The sequence below is a fragment of the Vulpes vulpes genome, chromosome 14 (assembly GCF_048418805.1).
Source record: "Vulpes vulpes isolate BD-2025 chromosome 14, VulVul3, whole genome shotgun sequence".
NCBI classification, from domain to species: Eukaryota; Metazoa; Chordata; class Mammalia; order Carnivora; family Canidae; genus Vulpes; species Vulpes vulpes.
Genome location: NC_132793.1, coordinates 89,425,434 through 89,440,741, shown reverse-complemented (window position 1 = coordinate 89,440,741; position 15,308 = coordinate 89,425,434). Strand labels below are relative to the sequence as shown.

The 15,308-nt window shown below is 37.4% G+C and overlaps 1 protein-coding gene across 5 annotated transcripts in view; it reads left to right on the top strand.

Moving 5' to 3' along the window:
- The window catches only part of LRRC28 (leucine rich repeat containing 28), a 163,416-nt gene that overhangs the window by 135,688 nt on the left and 12,420 nt on the right, over nt 1-15,308 (top strand). For all 5 annotated transcript variants that reach the window (XM_026001674.2, XM_026001658.2, XM_026001671.2 and 2 more), the window contains 2 exons: nt 4,511-4,686; nt 6,305-6,464. In XM_026001674.2, coding sequence (XP_025857459.1) covers nt 4,511-4,686; nt 6,305-6,464 — 336 coding nt within the window. The remainder of the gene's footprint in view (nt 1-4,510; nt 4,687-6,304; nt 6,465-15,308) is intronic.

Below are 15,308 nucleotides of genomic sequence, written 5' to 3'. Positions count from 1 at the left end.
ACTGTAAGTCTTAAAATTAGGACTAATTAGTGTTAGTCCTCCAATTTTTTTCAAAGTTGTTTGACTATTCTAATTGTTGCATTTCCACATAAATTTTAGAATCAGAGTTTCAATTTATATTTTTAAAAAAACCTGCTGTGTGGTTTTTGACTGCGTTGAATCTATAGATCAATTTGAGGAGAATTAATATCCTGCCAATTTTGAACCTTTCACTCCATGATCATAATAAATATCTTCATTTCTCAGCAATATTTAATAGTTTTTAGTGAACAAGTCATGAACATCTTTTGTCAGATTTATCCCTAATTATTTCATATTTTTCTATTATATATGGTCTTTAAATATTTTTCAATTTCCAATGATTGTTGCTATCATTTAGAAGTACAAATAATGTTGTATATTGACCCGCGTGCTCCAAACTTGCTAATAAGCTCGCTTAATAGTTCTAGTAGTTTTTTGTTGTTGGTTTGGTTTGGTTTGGTTTTTGTAGATTCTGTTGGACTTTCTGCATATACAGTAATGTTTTTTGGGGAATAAAGGCAGTTTTACTTCTTCATTACAAATCTGGTTGCCTTTTATTTCTTTTTCTTTATTACACGGGCTATAACCTCTGTACAATGTTAAATAAAGGTAGTGAGAGCAGACATGTTTGTCTTACTGAACTTATTGGGAAAACAGTCTTTCACCAAGTATAAACTGTTGTCTTGTCATAGTTAGCTTTATTCAGATGAATAAATTCCCATCTTTTCAAATTTTTTAAGTTTTTTTTTTAATAAGTGTTGAATTTTGTTAGACAACGTTTTTTAATCTATTGAAATTATCTATGGTTTTTCCTTTTTTAAGTTTTAGTATAGTGGATAACATTGATTTTTCTAATGTTAATAAAATCTTGATTGGTAGGATAAACCTCATTTGGCCCTAATGACTTGATATATTGTTGAATTCAGTTTGCTAAAATCTTGTTTAGACTTTTCCCAACTATGTTCAAGAGTGATGCTGAGTTGTTTCTTTTTTTTTCTTTTTTCCTCTTGTAATGTGTTTGTCCGGTTTTTATATCAGGAGAATTCTGGCTTCATAGAATGAGTGGAGAAATATTCCAGCCTATTAACTATAAATTCAATGTCTTAAATAAATATAGCACCGTTCATCTTAAATCTTTCTGGAGTGAGCCTGATAACTTTAGTCCTTCAATTGTACTGGAATAAACTTACTTGTTGCCTAAACTGGGCAATAGCTCCTTTCTCCTTCCTGATACTGATAATTTGTGTCTTCTCTCTGATTAGTCTGGTTAGAAATGTATCAATTTTATCGATCTTTTCAAAGCTCCAGCTTTTAATTGATTTTTCCTTATCATCCCATTTTCTATACCATTAATTTTTTTAAAAAAATTCTTTATTTAAATTCAATTTAGTTGGGGATCCCTGGGTGGCTCAGCAGTTTAGCGCCTGCCTTCAGCCCAGGGCGTGATTCTGGAGTCCTGGAATCGAGTCCCACATCAGGCTCCCTGCATGGAGCCTGCTTCTCCCTCTGCCTGTGTCTCTGCCTCTTGCTCTGTGTCTCTCATGAATAAATAAATAAAACCTTTAAAAATAAATAATAAATTCAATTGAGTTAACATATATAGTATTCTTAGTTTTAGGGGTAGAATTTAACAATTCATCAGTTGCATGTAACACCCAGTGCTCATTACATCAAGTGCCCTCCTTAATGCCCATCACCCAATTACCTCAGCCCCTCACCCGCCTCCCCTCCAGCAACCCTGTTTGTGGCCTGTAGTTAAGAGTCTCTATGGTTTGCCTCCCTCTCTGCCTTTATCTAAATTTTTCCTTCCTTTCCCTTATGTTCATCTGTTTTATTTCTTAAATTCCACATATGAGTGAAATCATATAGTATTTGTCTTCCTCTGTAATTTATTTTGCTTAGCATAATACCCCATTATCCATACCCCAATATCCATGTCATTGTAAATGACAATATTCCATTCTTCTTGATGGGTAAGTAATATTCTAGTGTGTGTGTGTGTGTGTGTGTGTGTGTGTGTGTGTGTGTGTGTGACATCTATCCATTCATCTGTTGATGGACATCTGGGGCTCTTTCCATATTAGGCCTATTGTAAACACTACTGCTATAAACATTGAGGAGCATGTACCCCTTCATTATGATTGTATCCTTTGGATAAGTACATGGTAGTGTCATTGATTTTCTTGATGTTCTTTATTTCTTTTCTTCTATTAAGGTTTAATTTGCTCTTTTGTTTCCAGTTTCTTTAGGTGAGAGCTCTGTATGTTACATGTCCTTCTCCTAGGAAGTAATTATATATATTATAATGACCTGTACTGCTTATTCTGATATCTGTCAGTTCTTGGTTGATTTCAGTTGCCTGATTTTTCTCATTATAGGTCATATTTTCCTGCTTATTGGAAAGCCTGGTAATTTTTTACTGGATGGTGGACAGTGTGAATTTTACCATGTTGAGTGCTGGCTATTTTTGTATTCATACAACTATTCTTGATATATGTTCTGGGACACAATTAAGTTCATTGGAAACAGTTTTATCTTTTCAGATAGGGCTTTTAGGATTTGCTAGATGGGAATGGAATAGTATTCAGTCTAGTACTAATTATTCCCCTCTACTCCACCTAATGCATCATGAACTGTGAGGTTCAAGTCTGATTGATAGGGACAAGCACTGTATTCAACCCTGCATGGAAAAGATGAAAAACCTTTCATGTTTTCAGCTGGTTCCTTGTCCAGGCTCAGTTTCCTCACATGCCTGTGCTGATCAGGACTCCTCAGAATACTTAAGGGGGACCCTCTGCAGATCTCCAGAGTTCTCTCTTTGCGCAACCCTCTCCCCTGAGGTTCTTTCTCCTGCAAACTCTAGCTGCTTTGGACTCCCTGAGTTCTTCATTTCTTGTCCTCCACTTAACATGCCTGTCATCCTGTGATGGAATTCCTCTTCCCTGATTCAACTGTACTCTTCAGTCGGGTCTCTGCTCTGGTGTCAGCTCCTCAGAAAAGACTTCCTTTGATTAATTCAGCTCTCACTCCCCTCTCACTCTGTTTTATTTTATATTTACCTTTTCACCATCTGTCTCTCCTTACTGTAATAAATAAGCCTGTTCTGATCTTACATATGTACCTAACAGAAGTGTATGCTCATCTGCATCAAATAACACAAAAATATTTCATGATAGGCCAATGCTGGAAACAGTCTATCAGCTACTACAGAGCAGTGAAAATGAGTAAACTGTAGTACATGCAGCAACATAGATGAATCCCAGAAATACAATGTTGACATAAAGAACTGGGTACAGAATATGAGATGCTGTTGAAAAGGCAAAATCAAACTATAATGTTCAAATTTGAAGCAGTGGGTCTCTTTTGGATATGGGTTTTGCTCAGGAAGGTGTCTCAGAGTGACCTTCTGAGGTTCTTTCTTTTCAGCTGGGTGGAGAAATTGGTTGAGTGATGTCAGTTGAGTCAGATATTGTCTCCTCTAGGAAATCTTCCTTAATTCCCTGGACAGTCACTTTATCTTCTCTGACCCAACATTAGAACAATTATATTGTAACTCTTACATTTTCCAAAGGAAAGTCATCTTGTTTGGATTTGCTTTTCTTTTGTTTTGTTGTTATACTCTTTAAATCTCTTTAACTGGGTGGCATAGAGCGGATGCTCTGATTTTCTGGTAAAAGGAATTAGCTGCCAGCTTCTGCAGCCCAAGCCCATGCCCTCTCCTTCATTGCCTGTCTCTGGTTGAGGACAGAGAGCTTACCTCAGATTGTATCTGGAGAACCAAGGTTGGTTCACACCTGTTTGTCATTAGAGAAGTAAAGTCTTGAGACTTTTAGGTAATCTGGTGGTCCCAGATGAGAGATAGGATGAAGTTGGATTCCATAGTTTTGGCAGTTGTAGGAACAGAGCTCCTCTGCCTCCTTTCTAGTTATGAGTGGCTGTGGGGGATAGGACATAACTTAGTGTAGTCAATAGGCTTTGTCATGAATAATTTCCATACAAGTTTGTGGAAGGATCCAATAAAGTTATCTTCTACCATTAAAAATCAATTTGCTTTATGGGGCTGCTTCCCCCACCACAAAAATTTGGTTAAACCAAAGTGCTGTAACTTAACAGAGCACTGTTTTTTCCTTTTAATTTTGAAAATTTCAGTAGACATGAACTTGGAAAGGGTAATGCAGTGAGGATCAATGGCTCTTCCAGCACAAATTGTGTCAGTCTCACAAAGGAAAGTTCCTTCAAAGTTTGTCCTTACTGGAAGTAACTGTGCTATAGCTGAGTTCCAATTGATGAGTGTATATTTCTGTGCCAGGTTTCATTAAAGAACCCAGGCTAGCATCTGTTCACTTTGAAAAGAATTCTGGCAATTCGGCAGTGTCTTAAAATTTTAAATGTATATTTTGATTAACACATTTTTATTGGCACATATATTCTTTTCCTTTTTTTTTTTTTTTTTTTTTGCTAATAATACTGTGAATGTGTCTTTCTGCAGCTGTGGGGCTCCCATTCAAGTTTCCGAGGTAAAGCTGCTTTCTTTCTCATCGGGGCAGCTAACTGTTTTCCTGCCTGCCGAGGTGAAGGCCATAGGGACAGAGAATGATCATGTTCTGCCTCTGCAAGAGCTGGCCATGAGGAGTCTCCATCACACCTACCACACTTTTCTTAAAGGTACACAGGACCTTCTGCCTCTTAACCGGTGAACCTAGAAATTATGTTTCATGCTGTGCCTATTGTGTCCATTTCTTACATAACGTAAAATTTACTTTAACCAGTTTTAAGTGCTCAGTTAGTGGCATTAAGTACATTCACATTGTTGTACAATGGGGCCTTTTTTTAATTAAAAAAAATAATAAACCAGAGTTTTAGTATTTTATCAACACTGCTCCCTTCGGCACCCCCTGCAGACACAGAGGAGCGTTCACTCAAATACAGTCTTCAGTCATAAAGGACGGAGGTTAAAAGTTAAACCATGTGGTTTAAATGAAGGAAATTGGTGTTTGGGAACATATCTGGTGGAAGTGAGAATGCTGGCAGATGTACTTCCTTGAGTTGGGGGAAAAAATGCCAAAAGCTTATCCTGAAAGCAAAATGGGGGACCTCCCAGCAGAAGCAGGTTTCAGCCAGTAGCCTCCTCGCATCTGAGAAATTTCATACCTAAAGGGAAAGAAATATCAGGAGTCCCTGGCAGTATTACCATAGCACGTTAACTCTTGTTTTGGAGAGGATTTGGCGGTACATAGATTTTATGGGTATTGTGATATGTGTCTCAGAGATGCTTTAAGAAAGCAGGAGGCAATTTTAATAAGATACATTCCAAGTGCTTTAAAAACTGCTAAATGTTTTGTCTTTGCTTTAGAAAAAAATAAAGATCCATCCAAAACATCTCCATCCAAAAACATCTAACATCCAAAAACATTAACCCTCTAGGAATGTCTCATACAATGTTATTTTTTTAATACTAAAAAGACAACTGTAATTATTCGCCTAGGGGTAAATTCTGTTTTTATAAATGGTTATTGATAAAGTTCAAATAGATATAAAGGATGAGAAGATAATTTGTGTTTCCTTCCCAAAGATGAGTCAGTAATTTGTAGCGTGACCGTTTCCCTCTCTGTCTCTTGGATGTTTCCCGTCCATGGCAATCCAGAGTGCTACACTTGTGTTCAGGATTCCTGGGCCATGGGGATGTTTTGCTTTCAGTGTTTCTTTTGTAGAGCTCCGGCTAGACTGATAAGGAGACACCCTCTCTATAAATGACAGCTTGCAGGAATGAAACACGGAAGAGCTTGTTTCGTTCTTTTTCTTTTCTTTGATTTCTTTGTTTCCCATTTTCATTCTTTTCAGTAAATATAGTTCAACTTGAGTAATGCTAGATATCCAGTTGACTTAGGAAGAATTTAATGAAAGTCAGTGTTAGTCTTTGGTGCCAGTTCTTTTTCAGTCTCAAGTCTGCCATAGAAAGTTTTTACAACCCTTCTCTGGGTAAATTAATGCCTTTTTTATCTTTGTTCTTCAAGAATATTTGGTCTTATTCTTTTCTTGCTTCTACCTCAAGACAGCTTCTATTTGCTGTTAAAAGAGTAGATTTTGGTTTTTCTCTTAGTATCAAAGAGGTTAAAAAATCTTTCATTTCCAAATAATTCTGTGCCTATCAGATAACAGTATTTTCAACATGCGATACTTTTTAACTTACTGAACTGACTTAGTAACAAAGAAACATGTCTTAAATCTAGCTTAAAGAAATCTGGTTTTTTAAATTCATGCATGATTTTCTCTTGTGTTCCAGATTTGAACTTTCTGTCTCCAATCTCGTTACCCAGAAGTCTCCTGGAGCTGCTGCACTGCCCCCTGGGGCACTGTCACCGGTGTAGTGAGCCCATGTTTACGATTGTCTACCCCAAGCTCTTTCCCTTGAGAGAGACGCCGATGGCAGGGCTGCACCAGGGGTAATCATGCCTAAGTGGGCACCAGGGCTTACACCTGGGCAAGGGGTGGAGGCCATGCGTGGAAGTATTGTTAAGTCATCAGCTCTAAAGGTGCATAGAGTGCTTCCTGAGATACAGCTGAATGAAACAAAAGCACATTTTCAGCATCACAAGAAAACTGGACTTCCCTTTATTACTTTTTTGGTTGTATACAGAACAGTTTTATTGTATGTATTATTTAGAGTAGCTTATTCTTTGTAGGAGCGTTTTCCTGCTATTCCCTATTCACAATGGTCTTTAGGCAATAAGGAATGTAAGAACAAAATATTTGTTATATAATGGGACCAGCCCAGCCCTTCTATTTAATTGGCACTGCTAACTGAAAGTGCATGGCTCAACATCGTGCACACACACTTGTGTGTATGTGCATGTGTATGTGTGTTTCTGTTTTGAATTTCTAACACTTCCAAATGCCATTCTCTTGCCACTCTATTTCTTGGCACAGTGCCTTGAATTTGCTAAGAATGTTCACCAAGTAAAAACCCCTATCCTGGTAGTTTAAAAAAAGAAAACTAGACAATTAAAATTAGGACATCAAATGAAAAATCCCCATTAGCACAACCTCAGCATATAGATATTCTACATTTAGGATTTTCTAAGTTCACATTTTTCAAAGTTAAAAAAAACACAGCAAACTCTGTAACACCTCACTTATTCATCAAATGATATTTTGGGTTAGTAACTTTTTCAGATAACTTGTTATTCCTATTCAGTGCCAAGAGCGTTTCCTTTATAAGCATTTTTATAGAATGAGAAGGGAGCCTGGACGGGTTACTGGACCTCTCCTAGTCTCAGAATGGGATTAGAACAGCCTGCTGGGGAGGCGAGGGCATCATGAGGATTGGCACATGATGAAGGTGAAACCCTGACATATAATGGGTGTCCAACAAACAGTAGTTCCCTCTACTATCTCTCTAACCACTCCCTTGCAAAACTACATTGATCTTTTTCCAACCCTGAATGATCCTGTTGTGTTATACTTTTCAGTATCTGTTTTCACTCTCTGTATTTTTAATGTGTCCTGTTTTGTTGCGCCTGCCCACAAGAAGCCTTTCTTCTAAACCTTTCTAAATGAGTGACTTCCAGTCCAAGATGACCACATCATCAAATGTAGTGGCGGCATTCCATTTAGATTAGAGTTAAAAGGACTGAGTCAGAGTCTGAGTGTATTACTACATGAATAAAATTGACATGAAATAGGCAGAGTCGAGGAGAGCCCCAGTGCATAGCAGTCAGGTGCACGGGCTTGGACCAGAAAACCATGGGCAAAGCACTTAACATCTCTGAGCCTCAGCCTTTCATTAATAAAGTGAGCATAATAATAATATCTGCTTAATAAGGTCATTGTGAAGCAAATGAGATCATTCATGGAAAGAGCCTAGCAATGTAATACTAAGCAAATGTTAACTATTTTAATCTTTTTTTCTTAAGCTCAGAGACTTTAAAGTTTCTTGTGTGGATGTATGTGTTTTTAGCAAATGCTCTTCGTATTAGTAAAATACCATCAGAGATAATTTTAACTAATTCATTAAACTATAGTGAAACCCTTATGGATTATTGTACAATTTTCTGTAGAAGACATTTTTCTTACTGAAAATATGAAAATGAAAACAATTCCGTATGGTCAGGATACTCTGTCAGTAGCTGATAACATTCTGAATACCTATTCAAAAAGATAAACACTCTTTTTATCATGGTAATTAATTTCTGAAAATAAAGTAGATACTTCAAATGAAGTCATTTTTGTGTTATCTTTATGTGAAATTTGGGAAATGTATTCAGTATTTAAGTATTTTATTTACTATTACTTACTTCTCTGCTACAACCTAAAAATTCAGTATGAATAATCTTATATTGTTTCAGAACATAAATATAATAGTATGAGCTTAATAAAATGAGTATATTCAGTACATAGGATTTAGGCAATGCCCGTTTGTTGAGCAAAGCCAGAAGTGCCTGTGTTTATAGCACAGATGAAATGCCAAGATATAAACATGGCCTTCTGTGGTGAGTTAATGCTAGGGTTGAAATTGAGAGTTTGTGGCTTTCATTTGGTCCACCAGACTTTGCTCCTTCCCGTGTTGCTATGGAGATTGTATTAAAAGCATTGACTTCAGTTTCTATCATAGTCTTTAAAGTACTTTCTTTTGTAACTAAAAACCAAATACTTGAATTCAGTAGCTTACTGCTGAAAATAAAATCAATATTTTTAATATCATAAACTCAGGTCTCTATAATATTTTTAAGTTTTATAATATATTCAGGTCAGTTTGCATTGCTTGCCATAAAATAATTGTATTTTATGTATCAGCCAATATCTAAATTAATATGGACATCTGGCATTATTTTAAAAGAACATATTGGATATTCTTCTAAAATACCAAGTCCCATACAAGTGTTCGTTTCAACTTAAATTTAATAGAGTGCAGTAAAAAGAAATTATGGTATTTTGCATAAGCGATACCCAAACCTTCATATATCTATAACAGAGAAGAATGACTAGTGTATTCATGACTGTGAATCCTTATGCTCATAGCAAATTTTCATTCCCCAAACTTATTTATGTTCATTTATTAAAATGGAGAACAGCAACATAGAGGGTTATTTATTATTCCCCACACAGTCATGACTTACACAAATTCTATATTTCCCATTAGGAAATCAGGCTACTGAAAGTTTCTCAGAAGTATGTATTCGTTTGCTAGGAATGCCACAACAAAATGCCACAAAACTGGGTGACTTAAATATAGGGTATCTATTGTCTCACAGTTCCGGAGGCCAGAAGTCTGAAATCAGGATGTCAGCAGGGCCGATTTTTTCTGAGGGCTGTTGAGGGAAGGGTCTGTTCCAAGCCTTTCTCCTTGGCTTGGAGATGGCTGTCTTCTCCCTGTGTCTTCACATCATCTTCTCTCTCTGTCTCAGTGTCTAAGCCTGCCCCCCCCTTTATAAGGACATCAATGATACTGCATTAGGGCCCATCCTACTGACTCATCTTCACTTACCTAATTATCCCTGCAGTGATCCTGTTTCCAAATAATGTCACTGTATACTCTGCTCAGACTACCATAACAAAATACCATAACTCACTGGCTTAAACAACAGAAATTTATTCCTCGCAGTTCTGCCGCTGGAAATCTGAAATCAGGGTTCATGTGGTGAGAGCTCTTTTCTTGGTTTGCAGGTGGCCACTTTTTTGCTGCCTCAACATGGCAGAGAGAGTGTGGGCGCACACACACCAGCTTTCTGGTGTCTCTTCTTTTTATAAGGGTATGAGTCCCATTACAAGGGCCCTGTCCTCATGACCTCATCTATACCTAATTATCTCCAGAAGTCCCCAACTCCAAGTACCATCACGTTGGAGGTTAGGGCTTCAACATGGGAGTTTGGGAGAGTACAGTTCAGCTCCTAACAATCTGGTCCAAAAATGCAAAATAAATTCATCCCATCCCAACACCCCCAAAATCCTAACCCATTCCAACATCAACTTGTAAGTTCAAAATCTTATATTAAATATCTAAATCGGGTATGGATCAAACTCGGATATAATTCCTCCTAGGGCAGGACTCAACTCCAGTTATGAACCAAGTTATGTGCTCCAGTATGTAATGTTTGAACAAACATAGGATAGACCTTCCTATGGCAAAAGGGAGAATATTGGGAAGGAAAAAGGTAATGAGTTCCAAATATGTCCAGAACCTAGAATCGCATTAGATTTTAAGGCTTGAGAATAATCTTTTGGCTAATACTCTGTCCTTTGGGCCCACCACAGTGTAGGCCCCACCCCCTCAGCCCTGGGTGGGGCCCTGCCCTCTAAAATCAAGAAAGTTGCTCCATCCCCTTTGGTCATTCCTCCCTTCCCTCAATTGCTCTCTTGCCTCTTTTTTGCCAGGAGAATTCCAGAAGCCTGACAGCCTTTCCTCATTGTGTCCCATCCCTGTCCCCTTAAGTGCAAGCTGTCAGCATTTCTGCTGAAATGACTGATTGTATAAACAGTTGTCCCTTGGTGTTATCTCCAGAGCAAGCTTTCTCATTAGTTATAATATGGATAGGCTGAGAATTTTTCAGAACTTCAAGTTCTGGTTCCTTTTTGCCTAACAGTGTCCTCCACTTAGCTCCCTCTTCTACCATCTTACTGTAAGCAGCAAGTAGAAACCAGGCCATGCCTTCAACCCTTTGCTTAGAAATCCCCTCAGCTACACATCCAGGTTCATTGCTTATAAGTTCTGCTTTCCATCCAGCAGAATACAGTTCTGCCAAGTTCTGTGTGCTTTATAAAAGGGTCACCTTTCTGCAAGTTTCTCATAACATATTCTCCCCTTTTATCCAAACCTCAGCAAACATACCTTCAATGCTCATCTTCCTAGCAGCATTCTGATGATAACGATGTATGTGTTCTCTAAGACAGTAGGAGCTCTCTCTACAGCACCCTCTTTCCTTAGTGAGCCTCATCCAGTACCCTCTAATGTCTGTGTTTTACCAACAGTTTTTTCAAGGCACTCTAGGCTTTGTCTACCATGCAGCTCAGAACTCTTCCAACCTCTGTTACCCAATTTCAAAGCCACTCCTAAATTTTTAAGTATTTGTTATGGCAGCTTCTCGCTTCCAGTAGCTATATCTGTATTAGTTAAGGGTTGTCCGGAAAAACAGAACCTATACCTATATCTGCATATATAGACAGAGATTGATTGATTTTAAGGAATTAATTCACACAATTGCAGGAGTTGGCAAGTCCAAAACCATAGGGCAAACTGACAGGTTGGAAATTTAGGAACTGAGTCCAAATTCTGCAGGGTATAGACTTGAAACTCAAGCAGGTCACTGTCTTAAAGAAAAGTCTTTCTATTTCTTTGCTCTGTCCTTAAGGCCTTCAACTGATTAGATGATGCCTACCCACATCATGGAGAGTAATCTGCTTTATTCAAAGTCTACTGATTAAATGTTAATCGCATCTAAAAAATACTTTTACAGCAGCATCTAGATTGGTGTTTGACCAAAGAGCTGAGCACCTTGGCCTACCCAAGTTGATACCTAAAAGTAATCATCTTGGCATTCAGAAGGTTTCATTTAATCACCAAGGTGTTTTGGGACAGGAACTACAAATGGCCCAGAATCTCACTGGTTCTTCCAATATCACTGGGTTAAGGATTATCTGTAACAGATATTACAGTGTACAGGTATTGGTATGGTGACATCTCTGCTTTTGTGCAGGGAGGCCGAAGGCTGGAATAGAAAGAACGTACTGGTTTTTAGGGGTCAGGAGATCCAGCTTGGAAGCTGAACTGTATTTCCTCTCCAAGCACTATAAGACAGGTCTGTTACTAGATTGAATTATTTAAAAAAAAAAAAAAAAACTTAAAATTAAAGAATTTTAAAACAAGACTGAATCATAGCAATCATGTGCCTTGGCACTTACATGTGGTTCAACCTAATATAGTCTCCATTTTATAGAGGGTGGAAGGAGGTGGGACTGAGGCATAGGAATATTAGAACCTGGGCCAAGGTCTCATAGCAGAGCTGGAATTTGAACCCTAGCAGTCTTGCTTCAAATCTGTGTTTCAGACACTATGAATCACCATAGTGATTCACCAATTAGCTACTAATTGAATCACCATATAGCATGAAGAAATTTTGGAGTGGTACTCATAAACACAAAATGGATACACTAATATTCTGAACAAGATACCTCAGAAATACATGCATATGTGCAGGATGTACATCTAGCTCTTATCTGTGGTTATCTTGGGAGAGAGGAATGTGGGGTTGTAGGATAGTCAGGAGGGACTTTAATTTTCAATTCTGTATACTATAGAATCATTTGCATATTGTGACAATATATTTTTACAAATACACAAAACCAACGATTTGAATATATATAGAGAGAGAGACGGGGGGGGATTTTTAAAAAACCCTTTATTTAAAACTTTATGTGGGTTAAAAAAAGAAAAGATTCTTCGGCAAAAAATTTTAAGTTTAGTTAAAAATATTTTTAGGGGTGCCTGAGGGGCTCAGTTAAACGTCCAAGTCTTGATTTTGGCTCAAGTCATGATCTCAGGGTTGTGACACTGAGCCCTGTGTCAGGCTCTGCACTGGGCATGGAGCCTACTTAAGATTCTCTCTCTCTCCCTCTGCCTCTGCACCACCTTTCTCTCTTAAAAAAAATTTTTTTTAAGCAGGTTGCATAGCATGATCCAATGTTTGTCAAATACGGGTACCACTATACATGGTAAAACAGTGCTTTCAACGTAACAGTGATTTCGTTTGAGTAGTACTGAATTTTTATAAAAAACTGGAATTGCTTTAGAAATTAAAAATATGTTTAATTGTTAAAACATTAGTAGACTAATGGTTTTATTTTTATTTTGGGGGAGTGACAAAGCATATCTATTCAATTCATACATTATCATTGAAGCAAAATTAGAAAATACGATTCTGCAAAAGGAAACTATTTCAAATGGAAATACTACCACCAGAAATGACCACTGGTAATACTTTAGATTAAAGTGGACTCTCTCTAAATCCACTTCTTAACTAAGGATCCATTGATTCAGATTATTGGTATTCTCCCTATTTCTTTTTTTTTTTTTAATTGTGGTAAGAGAATTTAAACAGGAGATCTATTCTCCTAACAAATGTTTAAGTGCACAATATAATATTATTTAACTATAGGTACTACATTCCACAGCAGCACCTCAGAATTTGTTCAGTGTACATGACTAAAACTGAACAACTACTCCCATTTTTTCTTCCCCCCTAGCCCTTGGCAACCACCATTCTACTCTCTGCTTCTATGAGTTTTACTTTTTTAGATACCTCATACAAGTGAAATCCTGTCCTTCTGTGGCTGACTTATTTCACTTAGCATAATCTCCTCCACGTTTGTCCATGTTGCATATGCCAGGACATCCTTCTTTTTTAAGTCTAAATAATAGTCCATTGTATATTTATACAACATTGTCTTTATACACTCATCCATCAATGGACACAAGTTGTTTTTCTATCTTGGATATTGTGAATAATTCTGTAATGAACATGGGTATGCAGGTATTTCTTTGAGACTCTGATTTCAATTCTTTAGGTTATGTACCCAGAAGTGGGATTTATTATATGACAGCTCTACTTTAATTTTTTGAGGAACTGCCATACTGTTTTCCATAGGCACTGTACCACTTTACATTCCTATCAAGAGTACACAATTATTCCAATTTCTCTACATCTTTTCCAACACTTGTTATTTTTTGTTTGGTTGGCTTTTTTGTTTGTTTTTTTATTTGTTTATAATAACCATCCTACAGGTATGAGATAGGATCTCATTGTGGTCTTGATTGGTATGTCCCTGATGATTAGTGATGTTGAGTACTTTTTCATATACATGTTGGCATTTGTGTGTCTTTGGAGAATGTTTGTGTAAGTGCTTTGCCCATTTTTAAATCAGACTTTTTTTGCTATTGAGTTATAGGAGTTCCTTATATTTTAAATATTTACCCATTATCAAATATGGGATTCTCAAATATTTGTTCCTGTTTTATAAGTTGCTTTTTCCTTTTGTTAATTGTGGTTTATTCTGTGCAGAAGCTTTTTAGTTTGATCTAGTCCCATTTGCCTATTTTTGCTTTTGTTGCTGTGCTTTTGGTCGTCATATCCAAGAATCATTGCCAATTGTCAAGAAGATTTCCCCCTATGTTTTCCTCTAGGAGTTTTATACTTTCTGATCTTACAAATAAGTCTTTGATCCATTTTGAGTTGGTCTTTTTGTGTATGGTGTTGGATAAAAGTCCAGTTTAATTCTTTTGCATCTGGATTTTCAGTTTTCAACCATTTGTTGAAGAGACTGCCCTTTCTCCATTTGTGTTCTTGGCTTCTTTGTGGAAGGTCAGTTGACAGCGTATGTGTGGTTTATTTCTAGGCTCTCTGTCCTGTTCCATTTGTCTGTATATCTGTCTCTATGCCAGTACCATACTGTTTTGATTACTGAAGGTTTGTAAAACATTTGAAGTCAGGAAGGAAGTGAGATTCCTCCAAGCTTTGTTCTGCCTCAAGATTTGTTTGGCTATTTGGGATCTTTTGTTGCTTCCATGTGGGTTTTAGAACTTTTTTTCCTATTCCTGTTAAAAAATGCCATTGGAGTTCCTTCCAAAGAGCTCAGAATAACTTATCCACTCGTTTATTAATCTGTCCAGTCAACAGATATGCAGTGAATGTGCCTCACAATCATGTAGGTAATGACACTATGGCTTCTCAGCTGCTTTTGAGCTCAGAGTTAGAGTTTGGCTTTCTTCAGGAAATCACTCAGCTCTTTGAGGCCAGAGTGATTCCATGACACAGCCAGATGTCTGGGTGACTGCCTTAGGACAGAGGTCTGTTTGCTAGAGGCATGCAGAATTCTTTGACTTAAGGCTTCCCAACATCTTTCAGAACAACTTAGTACTCCTCCCTTCTTTTTTTTTTTTTAATTTTTTTTTTTTTTAAATTTATGATAGTCATACAGAGAGAGAGAGAGAGGCAGAGACACAGGCAGAGGGAGAAGCAGGCTCCATGCACCGGGAGCCTGACGTGGGATTCGATCCCGGGTCTCCAGGATCGCGCCCTGGGCCAAAGGCAGGCGCCAAACCGCTGGGCCACCCAGGGATCCCACCTCCCTTCTTTATCTTAGGGATAAGGATTTTATCTGTAAATAATCTCTTCTGATTCTTATCTGGTCAGATCACTTAATAAGATGTTTCTCATTTCTATACCCTTGCTTTTTATGACCATTACTTTCTTCTGTGAAACAATTAACATCAGTAATACTGACATTATTTGCTTACT